Consider the following 15,329-nt stretch of genomic DNA (forward strand, 5'->3'; position numbering starts at 1 on the left):
ATCAGCTGGTTGGCCTCCCTTGGTTCCCGGAACCATCAGCTATGTCTCCAGAATCTCTGCTAAAACCAGGTGGTGGTTCTCCCTTCTAAAGCTGCGGGGGTCCCCACTCTGGCAAAGCCGTGTGGCTCTCTCCCCTATTGCCACAGCCGCATGGTTCTCTGCACTGCCACAGCTGCGTGGTCCTCCCTGCACAATGGCCGAGGGAGTCCCCACTCTGGCAAAGCCGAGTAGCTCTCCCCCTCAATGGCTGACAAGTCTCGGTTTAAATCTCTGCACCAATCTTCCTCTGCAGCCCCATTTCTGAGTCCTCCCACAATTGGCTACACTTGCCAGCACTCTCATATCCTTCAAGCTTTACTGGGCTACCATAGTGAGTCTGGGCAGGTGTGGCTCCATGTCATGGAGCCAATCTTCCCCAAGCTCCCATGCAAGCACTGTAACTTGGGGGACCTACCCCCCAGTTATGTCTTGGGGTGGGGAGTTACTTCCATTCCCCTGGCTTAGAGCACCACCACAGCTATTTAACATATCTATGTAACCAGTTAAAGGTTATAGATATGTTAAAGGACCACGCCAGAGGTTAGCTGCAAAGCTGTTGCTATGCAAAACAGCTCTCAGTGGCCCTGCTCCATGTGTCCCTTCCCCCAACCCACACCTGTGGTGGGGAAGGGTGAGGACATCCTAATATTTCCTGGACACCCTGAGTTCTGGACCCCATTCCAAATCCCTATTTGGAGCCCCCCTCTTGGCTGCACCCTGTAACAACACTACTGAACTACACAAAATATGAAAGACGAATTCGAAACTTTGATTACCAAACTGAGAGAATCGATAACACAAATTTAGACAAGGATTGGTTTTGGCTCACCTAAGAAATTGATGTTGAAAGGAGATTTGCATGAGACTTGACTTGTACTGAAGCCAGCGGCAAGCTGCCTGCTTCCTAAGTTTTAACTGCACCTTGATTTTATGTTTAACCCTTAAAAAGTTGAGTTAGAAAGTGGCAATTTTATGAAATCATAGTATAAGCATTAATCATAAGTTTATTTTTGATACTGACATTCATTAATTGGTCTATAATTAAATACTCCTAAAGTAGTATGTGACTGTTATTTCTTTGTTGAACTAATTGGCATGTTTAATGAAGATAACAGGTCTCTTTTATTTTGGGATCGATGTATACATATATTAATTTTATATTTGGGTATAATCTTATCATTTTTGTTGCATGCATGTTGTTAATATATTTAGTTTCATCTTGAGTCTTTATTGTTTAATATATATCTCCTTTATGGAGCTTCGTTTTCTAAACCAAGCATAAATTTCTGTTGATGAAAACTCTCATCTTCACCTGCCATTTTAGGACTGAAAAAAAATGAGATGGTGATCAGGTTTTAGCGAATAAGGATATCATATTTGTACCATTTGAAAATAAAAATATAATTTTAAGTTTGTCATTCCTGTCTCCTACAGTTTCAAAAAGACAAACAAAGCAAAGACTCTATCTTCTTCCGGGATGGGATTAGGCAAATTGATTTTGTGCTCTCTTATGTTGATGACATAAAGAAAGAAGCAGAGTTAAAGGCGGTAAGTACTTCTGTGAAAGAAATGGGAAAAATGAAAAAGAAACAATCTGTAATTCAACAGGGAGGTTCCCAGTGAATTTAATCATAAAAGACAGAGCCCTCTGAGGTATTTCCAAAAGCTGAAACCAGTTAAGAGGACAACAAAATAGGCAGACTAAAAGTAGACGCGTACAGTCAATTACATTTTTTGGACATTTTTCAACACTAACTTCTTTTTTTTTTCTTTCTAATTTTTTTTATTTTAATCATTGTTCAAGTACAGTTTTCTCCCTTCTAACTTCTTTTTTATCTTCCAAATTTCTGATATATTTTGTATAGTTCATCTTAAATATTAAATATGACCTCTAAAATTTGAGTTGTATGTCTAAGCATATATCTTTTGTATACAATTTTCATTTAAATGTTCATTAATCCACTGTATATGAAGCAGCTTTTAGGTTATGCCCTGTTCCTTATTTTCACTATACCATTCCCTTTGTGAACTTATTTATTGTTTACTTATTTACTGTATCAAACACCACAAATTAAGTCCATAACACCAAGGACTTTGTCTTGTTCGTTGCCGTATACCAAAATGCCTGGAACAGAGGTTGGAGCGTAATGAATGCTCAGTACACGTTAGGTATTTCATATAATGAATTAATACATTGTTTCTTATGTGTAAGTGTATACACACATTTACTAACATACTCACACAAGAAATAAATGTTCTATAAAGTAAAAACAAAAAATGAAAGATATTATCCCTGTAAGACCTTGTACATACCGATTTCTGTCCGTTTCTTTCGCCCCTTCCCTGGAAACCCTTCTACCATGCCTCTACATGTGTGCACTGTCATTGTTCTCATTTCTTCTCTCAATGTCCCCTTCACACCTGCCTGTTCACTGAGGTTGCCTGCCTTCCCCAGCAGGTCTCTCAAGTGGTGATGGTGTTTTCCTCATAGAGCCTTTTTCCAGAGGTGGGTAAATGCCTACCTGCTTGTAGGGTATTGTTGATTACAGTCCATTCTCCCCAGAATTCCTGAGCTTTAAATTGTATCTGAATTGTCACTACCATGCACTGTTGCTGTCATTAATCTGTCCCTGTGGGTCTTCCCTTTATTTCTCAACAATTTCAGCCCCTGGTTCACTATCATACTCTCTACCAATGTTTCTTTTTTTTTTTAATTATGGATAATCTTGATGCATATATAGATGATTATTTTGGTGTCCTAACCTCTCTGTTTCTTGAACTCCCTTTTCAAATTACCCTAGTCTCTAACTCAGCCATTCACCCCCCTAGAATACATCATGAGTGATAACTGCAGCTCTTTGTAATCTCATTCCAGTCATTCATCGGTCTGACCAACCCCTCCAATCTTTCTGACTAATACCATTCTGTTTTTCAGCTACGCCAGATAAGATACAATTATCTTAGCCATCTTTTTACTCCTGTTCCCTGTTCACCCCTTTCCTCTGCTTATCCAGTGTAAATCTTACGTTAAAAAATCTAATTACGTCATTATTTAGGCCATCAAATTCCTTGCCTCTCCCTTGATTATATTTACTTGGCAAATCAACAGCTTTACTTAAACCTAACTGTCCACCTTCTCTGTGCCAGCAGCATGCAGAAAGACAGACATACAGTTCACCTACTGATTGTACCTTATGTTTGTACCCATGGACCTCAGCTAGGCCCTTAATAGTCCTGCAGTCATTCTTTCCTTCCTTGTATTACTCTGCTCCCTCCCTTTTGGATGACCGTTTTATTACTTTTTCTCTCTCCTCACACCTCCAGTACCTCCTCCGCATTTTCAAGCTTAGCTTGCCATACTTTTCTACTTCACTGGGAAAACTGAAGTGGAAGAGAAATTGTAAATTTCCATCACCACCTCCATCCATTTGCCACCATCTTCACCTGCATAATCTACCAGTCTGCCTCTTACCATAGAAAAACTATTCTTCTGCCTAAAGCCAACACCTCCGCTTGTGCCCCGGATGCCTTTTCTTCTTGCCTACACCAAGACGCCCCCTAGGTTTGGTCATGCATTGGAAGGACCCACAGGGCACTGCATACACTCATACCCAGGAATCAGCAAAAGGGAAGGATGCATGGGGCAAAGTTCAGAGAAGCCCAAGGCAGGCTCACAAGACTTTTCTTTCAGTGAAGTTGTACAGAATGCACTTAATTCCTCTGGTAGCGTGAAGTGTCACCTACTAGGAGAGAGCATTAAAGACTCGATGCCCTAAGATTTTATTGGGGGCTGATCGCTCACCTTCTCACCTTCTGCCTGGCACATACCAACATGTCACAGTCCCAGAAGGAAAGCAGATGTTTAGCATAACCTGTATTGTTTGTACAAACAGTTAAAGTAAAGTGAGCAACTTCTGTCACATCTGGGAGTTGTGGGAACCCTCCGGAAAACCAGGTCCCCAGATACCAGCGCCACCCTGCAGAAAGGCCTTTCCAAGGATGGCAGTTTCCCTTCTGGGCAGCCAGAGGTTTCCTCAGCAATCGGCACATAGTTTTGAGGTGCACAAGTCATGATTATTTGCATTTAATTTAATTTTACTAAGCTATTCTATTCTTCAAGATCAATAAGGCATGATAATATTTTGGCTTAAAATTGCATTAAGTATCGCAGTTATTTGAAGGGTACTGATAGCTTTGTAATACCATGGCTTCCCAAATGGGAGCACGATCTGTTTTCCCATGTATTCAGGTTTTTTAAATGTGACGTAGTAAAGTTTTGTACATTTTTTCAGATAGAGATCCTGTACATTTCCTGGAGATTATTCCTAATTACATGGAATTTTTGTAGTTACACTGTGAAATTACAGTCCAGGTGAAAAGCAGTATGCGCCACTAAGATGGGGTGATACGTGGGGTACTTTTATGGGAGACCCTGGTGGGGACTGTCCGGCTGGAGGCCTAGTCACTGTGTAACAAGTCTGTCTGTCACTGTGTAAATAAAAGTGTTCTACATAATTCTATCTGTTTGTGTTTCCATAGGACAGGAGAAAAGAGTTTGAAGAAAATCTCAGAAAAACAGGTCTTGAGTTGGAAATTGAAGATAAAACGGTAAAAATAGGTGATAATTTATCCCAGAGTCTTGGCATTTTAAGTGTTGTTTTCTTCTACTCTGGTCTTTGAAGAAGATAGACTTTGTGCTCGGGAGTAATTCAGTAGGGTTTTTTAAAATTATTTTTTATTTTTATTTTTTATTTTTGGCTCCAAATGTGTATACTGGGAATGGTAATGTCTGTGGTGGTTCAGGTAAACTGGTCTTTGCTCTGTGAGGTGATGAGTAGAACACTTTAAACACAGACGTAACTGATTGTATTGAGGATACAGGGAAAGTGCAGACATGCTTTCTGTCTCACAGCTGTCTCCTTTGGAAGGCTGCCGGTAACCTGGCACCCAGCGGAGCTCACCTGGCTGTCTTGGAGCACAACCGGCATTTAAGTCAAGGAACTTTATCTGCTCATGAATATGACAGTTCTTTTTTTTTAATCCCCTACCATTTACTAGTTTTCTAGAATTTCCTTCAAGATTGTTTTTAAAGATATACTTAAGATTCTACTCTGTCCATGAAACTCTAATGTTTTAAATGAACAGTCCTTACTCCTTACTTATCCCTCTTTTTTACTGAACTAATAGATGGGTATTATACCCATCTATTATTGGGTATATAATAGATGGGTATTATACCACCCATCTATTAGTTCATCTTATAGTCCAATCTATAATGAGATTCTTCTCTTGTTTAATGAACTGTTATTATCTAAAGTTCTTCCTCTAGGTGTAGGCTGTACATAGAAGCTAGGTACAAAGAGTGAGTTCATCTTATTATACTTTGTAAGTATCTTCTGAATACCCTAAGCACTGAGCTCATGGCTAGTTGCTGAACACATAAGAGATTGCCCAGAACACATATGTATCTGTTTATTTTAGGCTAGTATACACTGACCCTGAAATATATTTTTTAAAATGTTCTCTTTGTCTCTCTCTCTGTTTTTCTCTCTCTCTCTCTCACACACACACACACACACTATATATATATATATACACACACACACACACACACATACATGTACATGTAATTATATATACAGGATATATAACTGTTTGGAGCAATTTCTCTTCTAAATATTGTGCTAAAAATTTTAATGAATTGAATATGCTGTGATATCTTTAATTTGTTCGTGATTTTATACAATTTTGTTTCTTTTCCTTAGTTACGTCAATAACAAAGAGCAGTAAGCTTTTATTTTACCACCTTTTTATACAGAACTCCGAAGACGGAAGAACTTACTTTGTCAAGATCCATGCCCCTTGGGAGGTGTTAGTTACTTACGCGGAAGTGTTGGGAATCAAAATGCCCATTAAGGAGAGTGATATTCCCCGACCTGAGAAAATCCCCTTTAGCTTTTTGCTTGGGCCTCTGAAGCTCGCAAGGAATGTGAAGCATCCTCACCCTGAATATTTCACTGCCCAGTTCAGCAGACATCGCCAGGAGCTCTTCCTCATTGACGACCAGTCAAGCTTCTTTCCGTCCTCCGCAAGAAACAGAATTGTAGGTAGAGAAAATCTTTGTGCATTTCCCTTCAAATAAGGGATGTGTGTCCGTGTTTTCTTTAATTATGTGCATGTGCAAACCTATGCCTGCAAGGTGCTTCTGCCTAAGTTGGGTAATTTATTTAGTGATACTGGGAGGATTTGAAAGTCTGCTTGGACCACCTGAACATGTTAACATCCCTAGTGGTTTAAAAATGAATGCTCAGTGTTGTGGGCATAGTAAAGAAAGAAGCATCCTGTGATGCTGGGGAAAGAATGTAATTCAGAGACAGAACTCTGATTTTGTAAGATCTCTGAAAAATGGTTTTATGACCTTAGAGTTTGGTTTTGTAAATTCAATGTATAGTAGGAGGCATATGGGTCATTCCAGATGGAAATGGAATGTTTTAATTTCTGTATTATAGATAGTATTTGAGAAGCCTCAGAACTTTTTGTTTTCATTTAAAACCATTTTCAGTCTTTTGAGTAATATTTCCTCTCCATTCGTCGTCCTAAATCTTTTAAAAGGTTCTCCGTTAGAAACCTCTCCCCTGAAGAATCGCGGTTGTTTCTGTGCCACGGTTGCTTTGTGTTAAGATAGGAGTGATGCCCGCGAGGTCATTAAGTTTAGATAGGAAAGGCTTTGAACGGCTTCTGGAACATTCTAAGTAAATAATCAATAAATGCTAGTTATTATTATTATTATTATTATTATTATTATTGATGTGATTTTAAAGGGAAAAAAATTCAGGTTCTGTTTTGCTCTTACCCCTTCTATCTGTTGCCTGTTCATGGGACTGCCAGGGTTCTGCCAACTACAAACCCTTCCCTTGGGTTTGCTCACTCCGTTTCCCTGAGCCATGGGGCACTTCATTCCCTTTAGGTCCAGCACCCTCACCTGTCCTGGAGGGGTTTTGAAATAATCATTTTTTCTAGTTCCTTCATCTGTTTTTTAAAATTCACTGACAGGCATATTAAGCAGAATGTAATGCCTAGTATTAACATATAAAAATATAAATCTACAAACTAAAAATCACCTCCGTTTTCTTACCAGGATTAAAAAACAATAACCCTATGAGGCAGCCTATAAGGGAATCAAGAGCACATGACACAGAATCAGAAAACCTGGCTTCAAGTCCTAGCTCTACTACTTCCTAAACAAGATAACCTCTCTTAAAACAAAGATAATGATAGCACTGGACTTACTAGGAGAACTAAATGAAAGGATGCATTGTATATGAGACCCTCCGCAAACTGTAAATTACTTCAGATACCCGAGTTACATTAAAAAGTAACAAAAGGCCAGTGAACCTATAGAAACAAATTAGGAACTTGATCAGGAATAGAAATGTCTGTATTCGTTAATCATTCTTGTTCTTTGTAAAGTGTGTCAATACCTTAAGTTAATTTAGCATTAAAGATCACCGGTGTCCCTTCCTACACCAGTTCTATCCTTGCTCCATTGGGGAAGTTATTTGGGAGGCTGATGCAGAAGAGTCCCCTCCTCACTGTCATCTCCTGTGCGTTTTAGTCTGTGTCTGTGCAAATTGAACAGTGTTATAAGAATGTTTCACATTGGTGTGGAATTTCATACTTTTCAAAACATTCACAATCATCATGGCATACATCCATCTCAATATGTATTTTGTAATATCTTACATAAATGTAACAATTTCATTAAACATTTTCACTTCTGGCTGCTCTTGAGTTTCCAATGTTTCTGATATTACAAACAATTCTGCAGTTTACAACCTAGTATTTACATATTCCAGCACATATGTAAATTTTTTTGCAAAGTGGATACCACATGTAAAATTTCTGGATCTAAAGGCATGCACGTAAAATTTTATATATGTTGCCCTGTCACACTTTATAAAAATATGTGTTCATTTAGAGTCCTAGTAACATAAATACAGACAGATCCACAAGTCGTAAGGGTATACCTCACTGAATTATCACAAAATATGCAGCCATGTAACCACCACCCGCATCAGAAGAACAAATCGTTCTGGCGCCCCAGAAGCCCTAGTGCCTTCTCCCAGCTGCTGTGTGCTTCCTCTTCAGCAAAGGGCAACTCGAACCTCTCACAGCAGAGATCGGGTTAGCCTGTTACCAAATTTTTTAAAGAAGAATGGACTCATACAGCATTTGGCTCAGCATTTTTTGGGGTGACTAATTCAGCTTTGTATGAGCTTCTGTTCATTTGTGTTGCTTCTTATGGAAATTTGTGTTTGTGTTATTATGGTTTTCATTTTCATTTCTCTAATAGAAATGAGGCTGATCTCCTTGTATATATTTATTGGGCATTTCGATAGGCACTTTTATGAAATCCCCGCCGAAGTCTCTTGTCTGTTTTTCAAGTAGGTCTTCCCTTGTTGATTTGTAAGACTTGGGTATATATTTTTTTATATGAGCCCTTTATTTGTTAAATATTTTACTGATCTTTTCTTACCTTGTGCTTCCCTTCTTTCTTTTAATGGTTTCTTCTGTTAAACAGATGTTTTTAATTTTCACATAGCCCACTTTCTCAGGCCTTTAAAAATAATGCTCTTGTCCTGGCTGGTGTAGCTCAGTGGATTGAGTGTGGGCTGTGAACCAAAGGGTCGCCAGTTCGATACCCAGTCAGGGCACATGCCTGGGTTGCAGACCAGGTCCCTAGTGAGGGCCATGTGAGAGGCAACCACACACTGATGTTTCTCTCCCTTTCTTTCTCCCTCCCTTCCCCTCTCTCTAAAAATAAATAAATAAAACCTTTAAAAAATAAAAATAATGCTCTTAAACTTCCCCCCAAGATCATGAAGTTAATTTCCTATATCATCTTCTAGGAGCTGTTATTTTGCTTTTCACATTGAGGACTATCCACTTGGAATGAACTTTTTAAAAAGTATATTTTGTTTATTCATTTTTAGAGAGAGTGGAAGGGAGGGAGGAAGAGGGGGGAGAAACATCATCCTGCAACCCAGGCATGTGCCTTGACTGGGAATTGAACCTGTGACCTTTTGGTTCTCAGGCCAGTGCGCAATCCACAGAGCCATACCAGCCAGGGCTAGAATGAACTTTTGTGCATGGTGTGAGATGGAGTCCATTTTTTCCCCATATGTGTAGTAATTTAACTTACACCAACTACTGAAAACATTCAATATTTTTAACACTATTTTACAATTCTGCCTTTGTTATAACTCCAGCATCTATATAGTCTTGAGTCTCCTGCTGGGCTTGATTCTGTGTCTTTGATCTCTCTGTTTTTGAATCAATACTGACAATGTTGACCCTGGCCAGTGTGGCTCAGTTTGTTGGAGCTTCCTCCGTGTAAACCGAAAGGTGGCAGCTTTGATTCCCAGGATTCCCAGTCAGAGCATGTGCTTAAGTCATGGGCAGTTAATCCCTCCCTGGTCAGGGTGCAGGGCACACTGGAGAGGCAACCAGTCTGTGCTTATCTCTCACTTGGATGTTTCTCTCCTTCTGTTTTCCTCTTCCTTCCCCTCTTTCTAAAATCAGTATGTACTCCGGTGAAGATGAAGAAAAACTAACGATGTTGAACTTTATCTAAGTTCTCTAGTCCTAGACAACAGGGACATTTAAAGAAGTCCCCCACTCTTCTCATTCTGGGAAACTGCTTGCTACAGAGAACCACTTGTCTGCATGTGACTTAAAGAATACCCGTAGCTAACCTCCCCATTCCCAGTCTGTCTTGGCAGAACCATTTGCCACAGTGTTCAACCTAAATTCACCTGGTAATTGAAGTGTTTATATGGGTTAGTTGTTTTTATCCAAAAAATAAACTTCTCGTATCTTTATGTCAAGTGGGTAGTTACAATTGGGAGCCAGGAGCCCGGGCTACACTCCCATAGAAACAGGAAGATAGGGATGCTTTCTTTCTTGATGTATACATTTAAGAGGGACAGTTCCTGGGAAATTTAAGAAAAACACTCTTGGGTTGTAAAACTGGCAAGAGGCTTAAAGGCTAGAGAAAGAATTTATCATTACAAGCACTCTATTGGAAATGCTCTAAGAAAGGGGAGTTGGAGGAAGTCTTAATTCCTTTTGGCACCAGGGGAATTTCAGGTCTTCTACCCCTGTAGTCACCCTTAGATACCTCCCTTCGTTATTTGTAGTGATAAGGGTCAGTCAGACTGAGGCCGTCTACATTCCCATTCTGTTTCATGAAAGTTTAGCTGAATTATTTATCCCCATTGACCAAACTGTAATGAAACTTCTTTCTTCCCCTCAGGACCCTAAACTTTGACTCACCCTTAACCTGAGCCAACACTGGCATCTAGAATAGCCCTTCCTTAAGCACAATGAAAGATACTGCCTGAACCTGGCTTACTTCTCCCTGTAAAAGAAAAGTCCTTTTCTGCCTAGCTTTGCAAATGCTCCAGATTTCCCCATTGCAATGGTCCACCTCATCCTCTTACAATAATCTTTTCAAATAAAATCTTTCCTAAGTCTGGATTTGTTTTTATTTGACAACACCATGCTAAATGTATTATCATAGTTTTATAATATGTTTTAATGTCTGGTAGAGTAAAATTTTTCATTTTGTTAACACCCCAAGACAGAGTTCTTCTTTTGGTGAATCTTTCCTAAGGATATAATTCAGAGTATGTGCAATGCATAATGTTTATCACATTATTTATAAAAATTAAAGCTACCTTACATAAATTAAGGTTGACCAAGGTGGAGTCTTATACTCACTTTTAATGTGAATTAACCAGATTAGAAAATGGTAATTCAAGGACAGTAATCATTCCAATCACAGTTTCTTTAGTGCTGAAATATGAAAAATGGGGGGGAAGGAAATACATCTGAAATAGTACTAAAAGGACCTAATTCAACAATCAGAAAAGCGGAAATTCTGAAAAGTTGCTGGAACACAAAAAGCAGGTAAGATTGAATTGACCAAGTATAAGAGCTGAGGACACCAAAGCCCAAATTACATGGAGAAAACTCCTATAAGGATGTAAGTGATTGCAAAATGGTTACAGAGGTATGATCATCTTGAGTTAATAAATATAGATATCAAAAAATGACTTGTATAAATATCAGAGTAATTAATAGGATTATTCAGACAGTTTGCCCAAGTATCAATTCTACTCCACATTCCCCTAAGTGAATCAATAGTTGTAGTGATATTTGACTCCAGCTTGAAGCCCTAATTGTAATAGGAATTTGAGCACATGAGACTCCCAGAGGAACTTGGCAGAGAAGCAAAACAAGTTGTGATTCATTCTCCACTCCCCCTAAGGGAATAATGGGCTCTCATACCCAGGGGCCGAATACCTGCAAACCCCATGTAGCCCACCCTCTACATCTTCCCCCAAACAACAGAGAGAAGGTTTCTTCTGTAATCAGAGTCCCTGCCTACATTATTCAAAGCAGACATGGTTGAATAGTGATTGAAAAACATGTAAAACATAAATTTATGAAATGCGTGTCTCTTTATTCTTACCTTGTAGGTCTATTATATTCTCTCACGCTGTCCTTTTGGCATAGAAGATGGGAAGAAAAAGTTTGGGATTGAAAGACTCCTGAGTTCTAACACTTACTCATCTGCCTATCCACTCCATGATGTGAGTGTTAGCTGGGTTTCCCTTTTTTGACAGGTTGCTTCATTCTCTCACATGTTGGGAAAGTCCCTGAAGGCTCCCTCGTGGCAATCTGAGAGCTTCTTCAGCGATGCTGATACACAAAATTAATACCTCTTTACACTGAGGTGGTAATGGAAGTTCATTTTGGGAAAATTATTACATTTGCATGTGATTTTTCTTTAGGACCCATACTGAAAATAGCGGTTTTAGTAAAAGGACATTTTAGGACATAATATTTGGAACTTCTATCTGAGTTCTTCAGATCTTTTCTCATGTATAAAGTTTTAAAGCTGTAAAGGACTTAAATTACATGCATGAATTAAATGCATTCATGTACTCATTCATCAAAGGCATAATTCATTTTAATTATATCGAAGCAGTCCGTTAGGTATTACCGGGACACATCCATGAATCACTCACAGACTAGGAATTTCCGGGAAATAGAAAATGTGCACAACGGCAAAACAGGCCAGAGACTTCAGTCCGTGAGAAAGGTCCAGACCAATAACTGCGTTTCAGAAGAATGATTCTCGGAGGCTGGCAGATCACTGTGCAAAACCATTGAGCATCAGTTTAACAGAGAAGGGGCATTCTGTATGATGCTCCCCACCCATTCAGTCAAACCTGGAAGCTTGGCGGCCTGGTTTCTGAGGGAAACCTTGTCTTTTGGATATTACATGCCTAAATACCACCAGCCGTTGGCAGTAGACATCATATGGCTAAACATGTATGAACTATTTTAAGATCAATCATCGCTTGGAACTTTCATTTCCTTTATTCTTGTTTTATTCTTCCGTACTTAGACTTTTTGATGACATGCTCTCTTTTATGAGAAACCCATTTCTTAGGAATGTAGAACCAAGTGTGTCCATTTAAACAAGTGGCCTCTAAATCATGGCTCATTTTTTTTTAAGGTAATGTTGCTCTAGTAGTTTCCAAAAGCCCAAAGCCGAACTCACTCTTTTCCGGGACTTAAACCTTTGTGCCAGCTCTCCTCTGCCAATGTTTATTCCATGGTGTGGTGATTGACTGTAGTCTGTTCCACACTGGTTAGTTGATTATCTTTGATATGTATGCCCTTTTCCAGAATTTTCCAAAGTGAATAGCAGTTTTCAACAGGAGTATCCATTCAGGTGAAACCATCCTCCCTGCCCCTCCAATCCCCGCTCCTTCCTCATCCTCTGTATTTTTTCTTCCGGGGCAAAAGAATTTCTAAAACATTATGGATTCTAAAAAATGTCGTGGGCCTAAAGTAGAGATCTCAATGGTGTGAATAAATGTCGGCAGTACATTCTCTGTCAATCTTTTTTCATAGATGGGCTCACTGAGTTTTTGAAGATTTTGAGGATTGTTTGTTTTTAGGACATTGATTCTTGTTTTCCTATTACCAGGTCATAAAGCCAAACTAAAAAGACCAAATATCCTCAGTTACCAGAAATTTAATCCATACATGTAGCATTCTAGTAGAATCCTTAGCTACAGAAGAAGAAAACTGTTGGAATCTGGAAGACTAAAATCTTAGACCTTATCACAGGGATTTTCACATGTGCCTCATTTTACAGTGGACATGTATTTAGTGCTGTCTTCAGCAGTTCACTCGTGTAGGCGAACAGTTAGAAAGAATACATTGAGCAACAGTGTATAGTCGGTGCTCTGCTGGGCCCTGAAGAGATGTTAATAACAGTACCTAACAGTGGGGGAAGGACTATGCGTGAAACAGTACTGAGGCTTCTAAGTGCTGAAGTGTTTGTGTGTGTTTTTAAGTTCTTTGAGAAATGTGTACCAGTGAAGACGGGTTCCCTAGAGGAGATTCCTGCCTGTCCTAGCAGCGGGACTTTGGGTCATTCATTCGCCTTCTCCTGGGGTTTGTGTTTCAGTCTCTGCAATAACAATGTTGGGTTATTTCTAAAATCTCAGCCACTTATATAGTTTTAGGAATTCCTGGGCTGTGAATAGTAAAATAACTGGGTGTAAGAAGTTAAAAAAATAAATTGCAATAATTGTAGTTTATTATGGATTTGAGTAAATAATTTCGTGTCAGTGGAATATGAAAGTCCAAGCCTAAGAGGAACAGAGAACATTCGCCCCGTTCACGAACCTCATAAAAGCGCTGTTGGTTTGCTCAGCACTCCTGTCTTTTGCTGTGTCATTCACGTACTTTCTTCTTGCATATCTGCAGGGTCAGTATTGGAGGCCGTCAGAACCTCCTAATCCTGTCAATGAAAGGTACATACTTTTCCAGAACTGGGCTCGGTTTTCGTATTTTTACAAGGAGCAGCCTTTAGATTTGATTAGGTAAGTTTCTTACACAGGATCCTACCAATGATTAAAATTTGATGTGGTTTTTATTTACAATGGCATCATATTCCACTTTTTAAATTCAATCTTTATTGTATTTATTTCCATTACCATTTAGTCCCTTTATACTCCCCTTTTGCTAACAATCACCACACTGTTGTCCATGACCATGAGTCCTTTTCCTTTTTGCTTATCCCCTCCACCCCCTAACCTCCCTCTCCTCGCCACCGCATGGCTGTCATCTGCCTTCCATCTATGAGTCTGTAACTGTGTTGCTTGTCAGTTCAATTTGTTCATTAAATTCCACATGTGAGTGAAATCATATGATATTAGTCTTTACCTGACTGAGTCATCTCACTTAGCATAATGTTCTCCATTTTTTTACAACTATTCTTAGCCTCTACATATTACACCTTCCCAGTTTTGTATCTACAGTACCATTTAGTCATAATTTGTGAACACAGTGCTGTTCAGAATGCTCTTAACCACCCTGCAGATAGCTCAGTGGTGCAGAGGTTGGGCTTCGGTCCTTAGGTAGGCTGGGTTCACATCCAGTTGTTTCTCCTAGAAGCTCTCTACACTTGTTCTAGTTACTTAACCTTTACGAGGCTCATTTGTAAAGTGGGAATAACAATAACACTTTTCTTATGGGGTTATTTGTGATTATTAAATGAGATACACATTTTTTTGGCATAGGAGCTAGCACGCACGTACTGTTTAATACATAATAATACTTTTGTTTTCCTCTCAGTCCAGGGATTTAGAAGATAGCAGAAAGGCTGTGTGTATGGGTGTGCATGTATGTGTATATTGATCTCAGAGAAATGTGGAGACAATTGTACTGTAACCTTATTTTTTTTTCTTTTGTCTTCAGTCTCAGGGAATTGACAAAGTTAGTGTCTAAGCCTGTCTGAGTTCCATACTCTCAGACAATTTCTTAGACAGTTTTATTAGCTAAACAAGAAGACTATGGCTGTAGGCTTCTGCTTTGAACCATTATAATGCCACGTGCATACAGGTTGTTAGGAGACTCCTGCTATGATTTCAATAAAGTAACAATCAGTTAGAACAATTCACTTGGTGATTTATGCTTCTACTGCGATGGTGCACAGCATCACAGCATCCTTTGTAGGAGACTGATTTTGATGCATAAATGCAAATCATTTGAAATGTTATCTCAACAGTTTTGTTGAAGGCAAATAAGGGGAAACTTTTAAGAATAAAAGGCAGCTGGGTATATAAACTGATGCTTTCTCTAAATCATCTTATGAACTTTTTTTGGATGGATGTTTTAATTGTTTTGAGTAGTGGTCATTT

The 15,329-nt window shown here is 39.1% G+C and overlaps 1 protein-coding gene across 4 annotated transcripts in view; it reads left to right on the plus strand.

Annotated features, from left to right (window-relative positions):
• Positions 1-15,329, plus strand: part of ANO5 (anoctamin 5) — a 75,688-nt gene that overhangs the window by 29,199 nt on the left and 31,160 nt on the right. For all 4 annotated transcript variants that reach the window (XM_036029144.1, XM_036029145.1, XM_028516553.2 and 1 more), the window contains exons 5-9: positions 1,474-1,587; positions 4,579-4,647; positions 5,858-6,142; positions 11,583-11,696; positions 13,894-14,009. In XM_036029144.1, the coding sequence (XP_035885037.1) occupies positions 1,474-1,587; positions 4,579-4,647; positions 5,858-6,142; positions 11,583-11,696; positions 13,894-14,009 (698 nt within the window). The remainder of the gene's footprint in view (positions 1-1,473; positions 1,588-4,578; positions 4,648-5,857; positions 6,143-11,582; positions 11,697-13,893; positions 14,010-15,329) is intronic.

The sequence above is a fragment of the Phyllostomus discolor genome, chromosome 6 (assembly GCF_004126475.2).
Source record: "Phyllostomus discolor isolate MPI-MPIP mPhyDis1 chromosome 6, mPhyDis1.pri.v3, whole genome shotgun sequence".
NCBI classification, from domain to species: Eukaryota; Metazoa; Chordata; class Mammalia; order Chiroptera; family Phyllostomidae; genus Phyllostomus; species Phyllostomus discolor.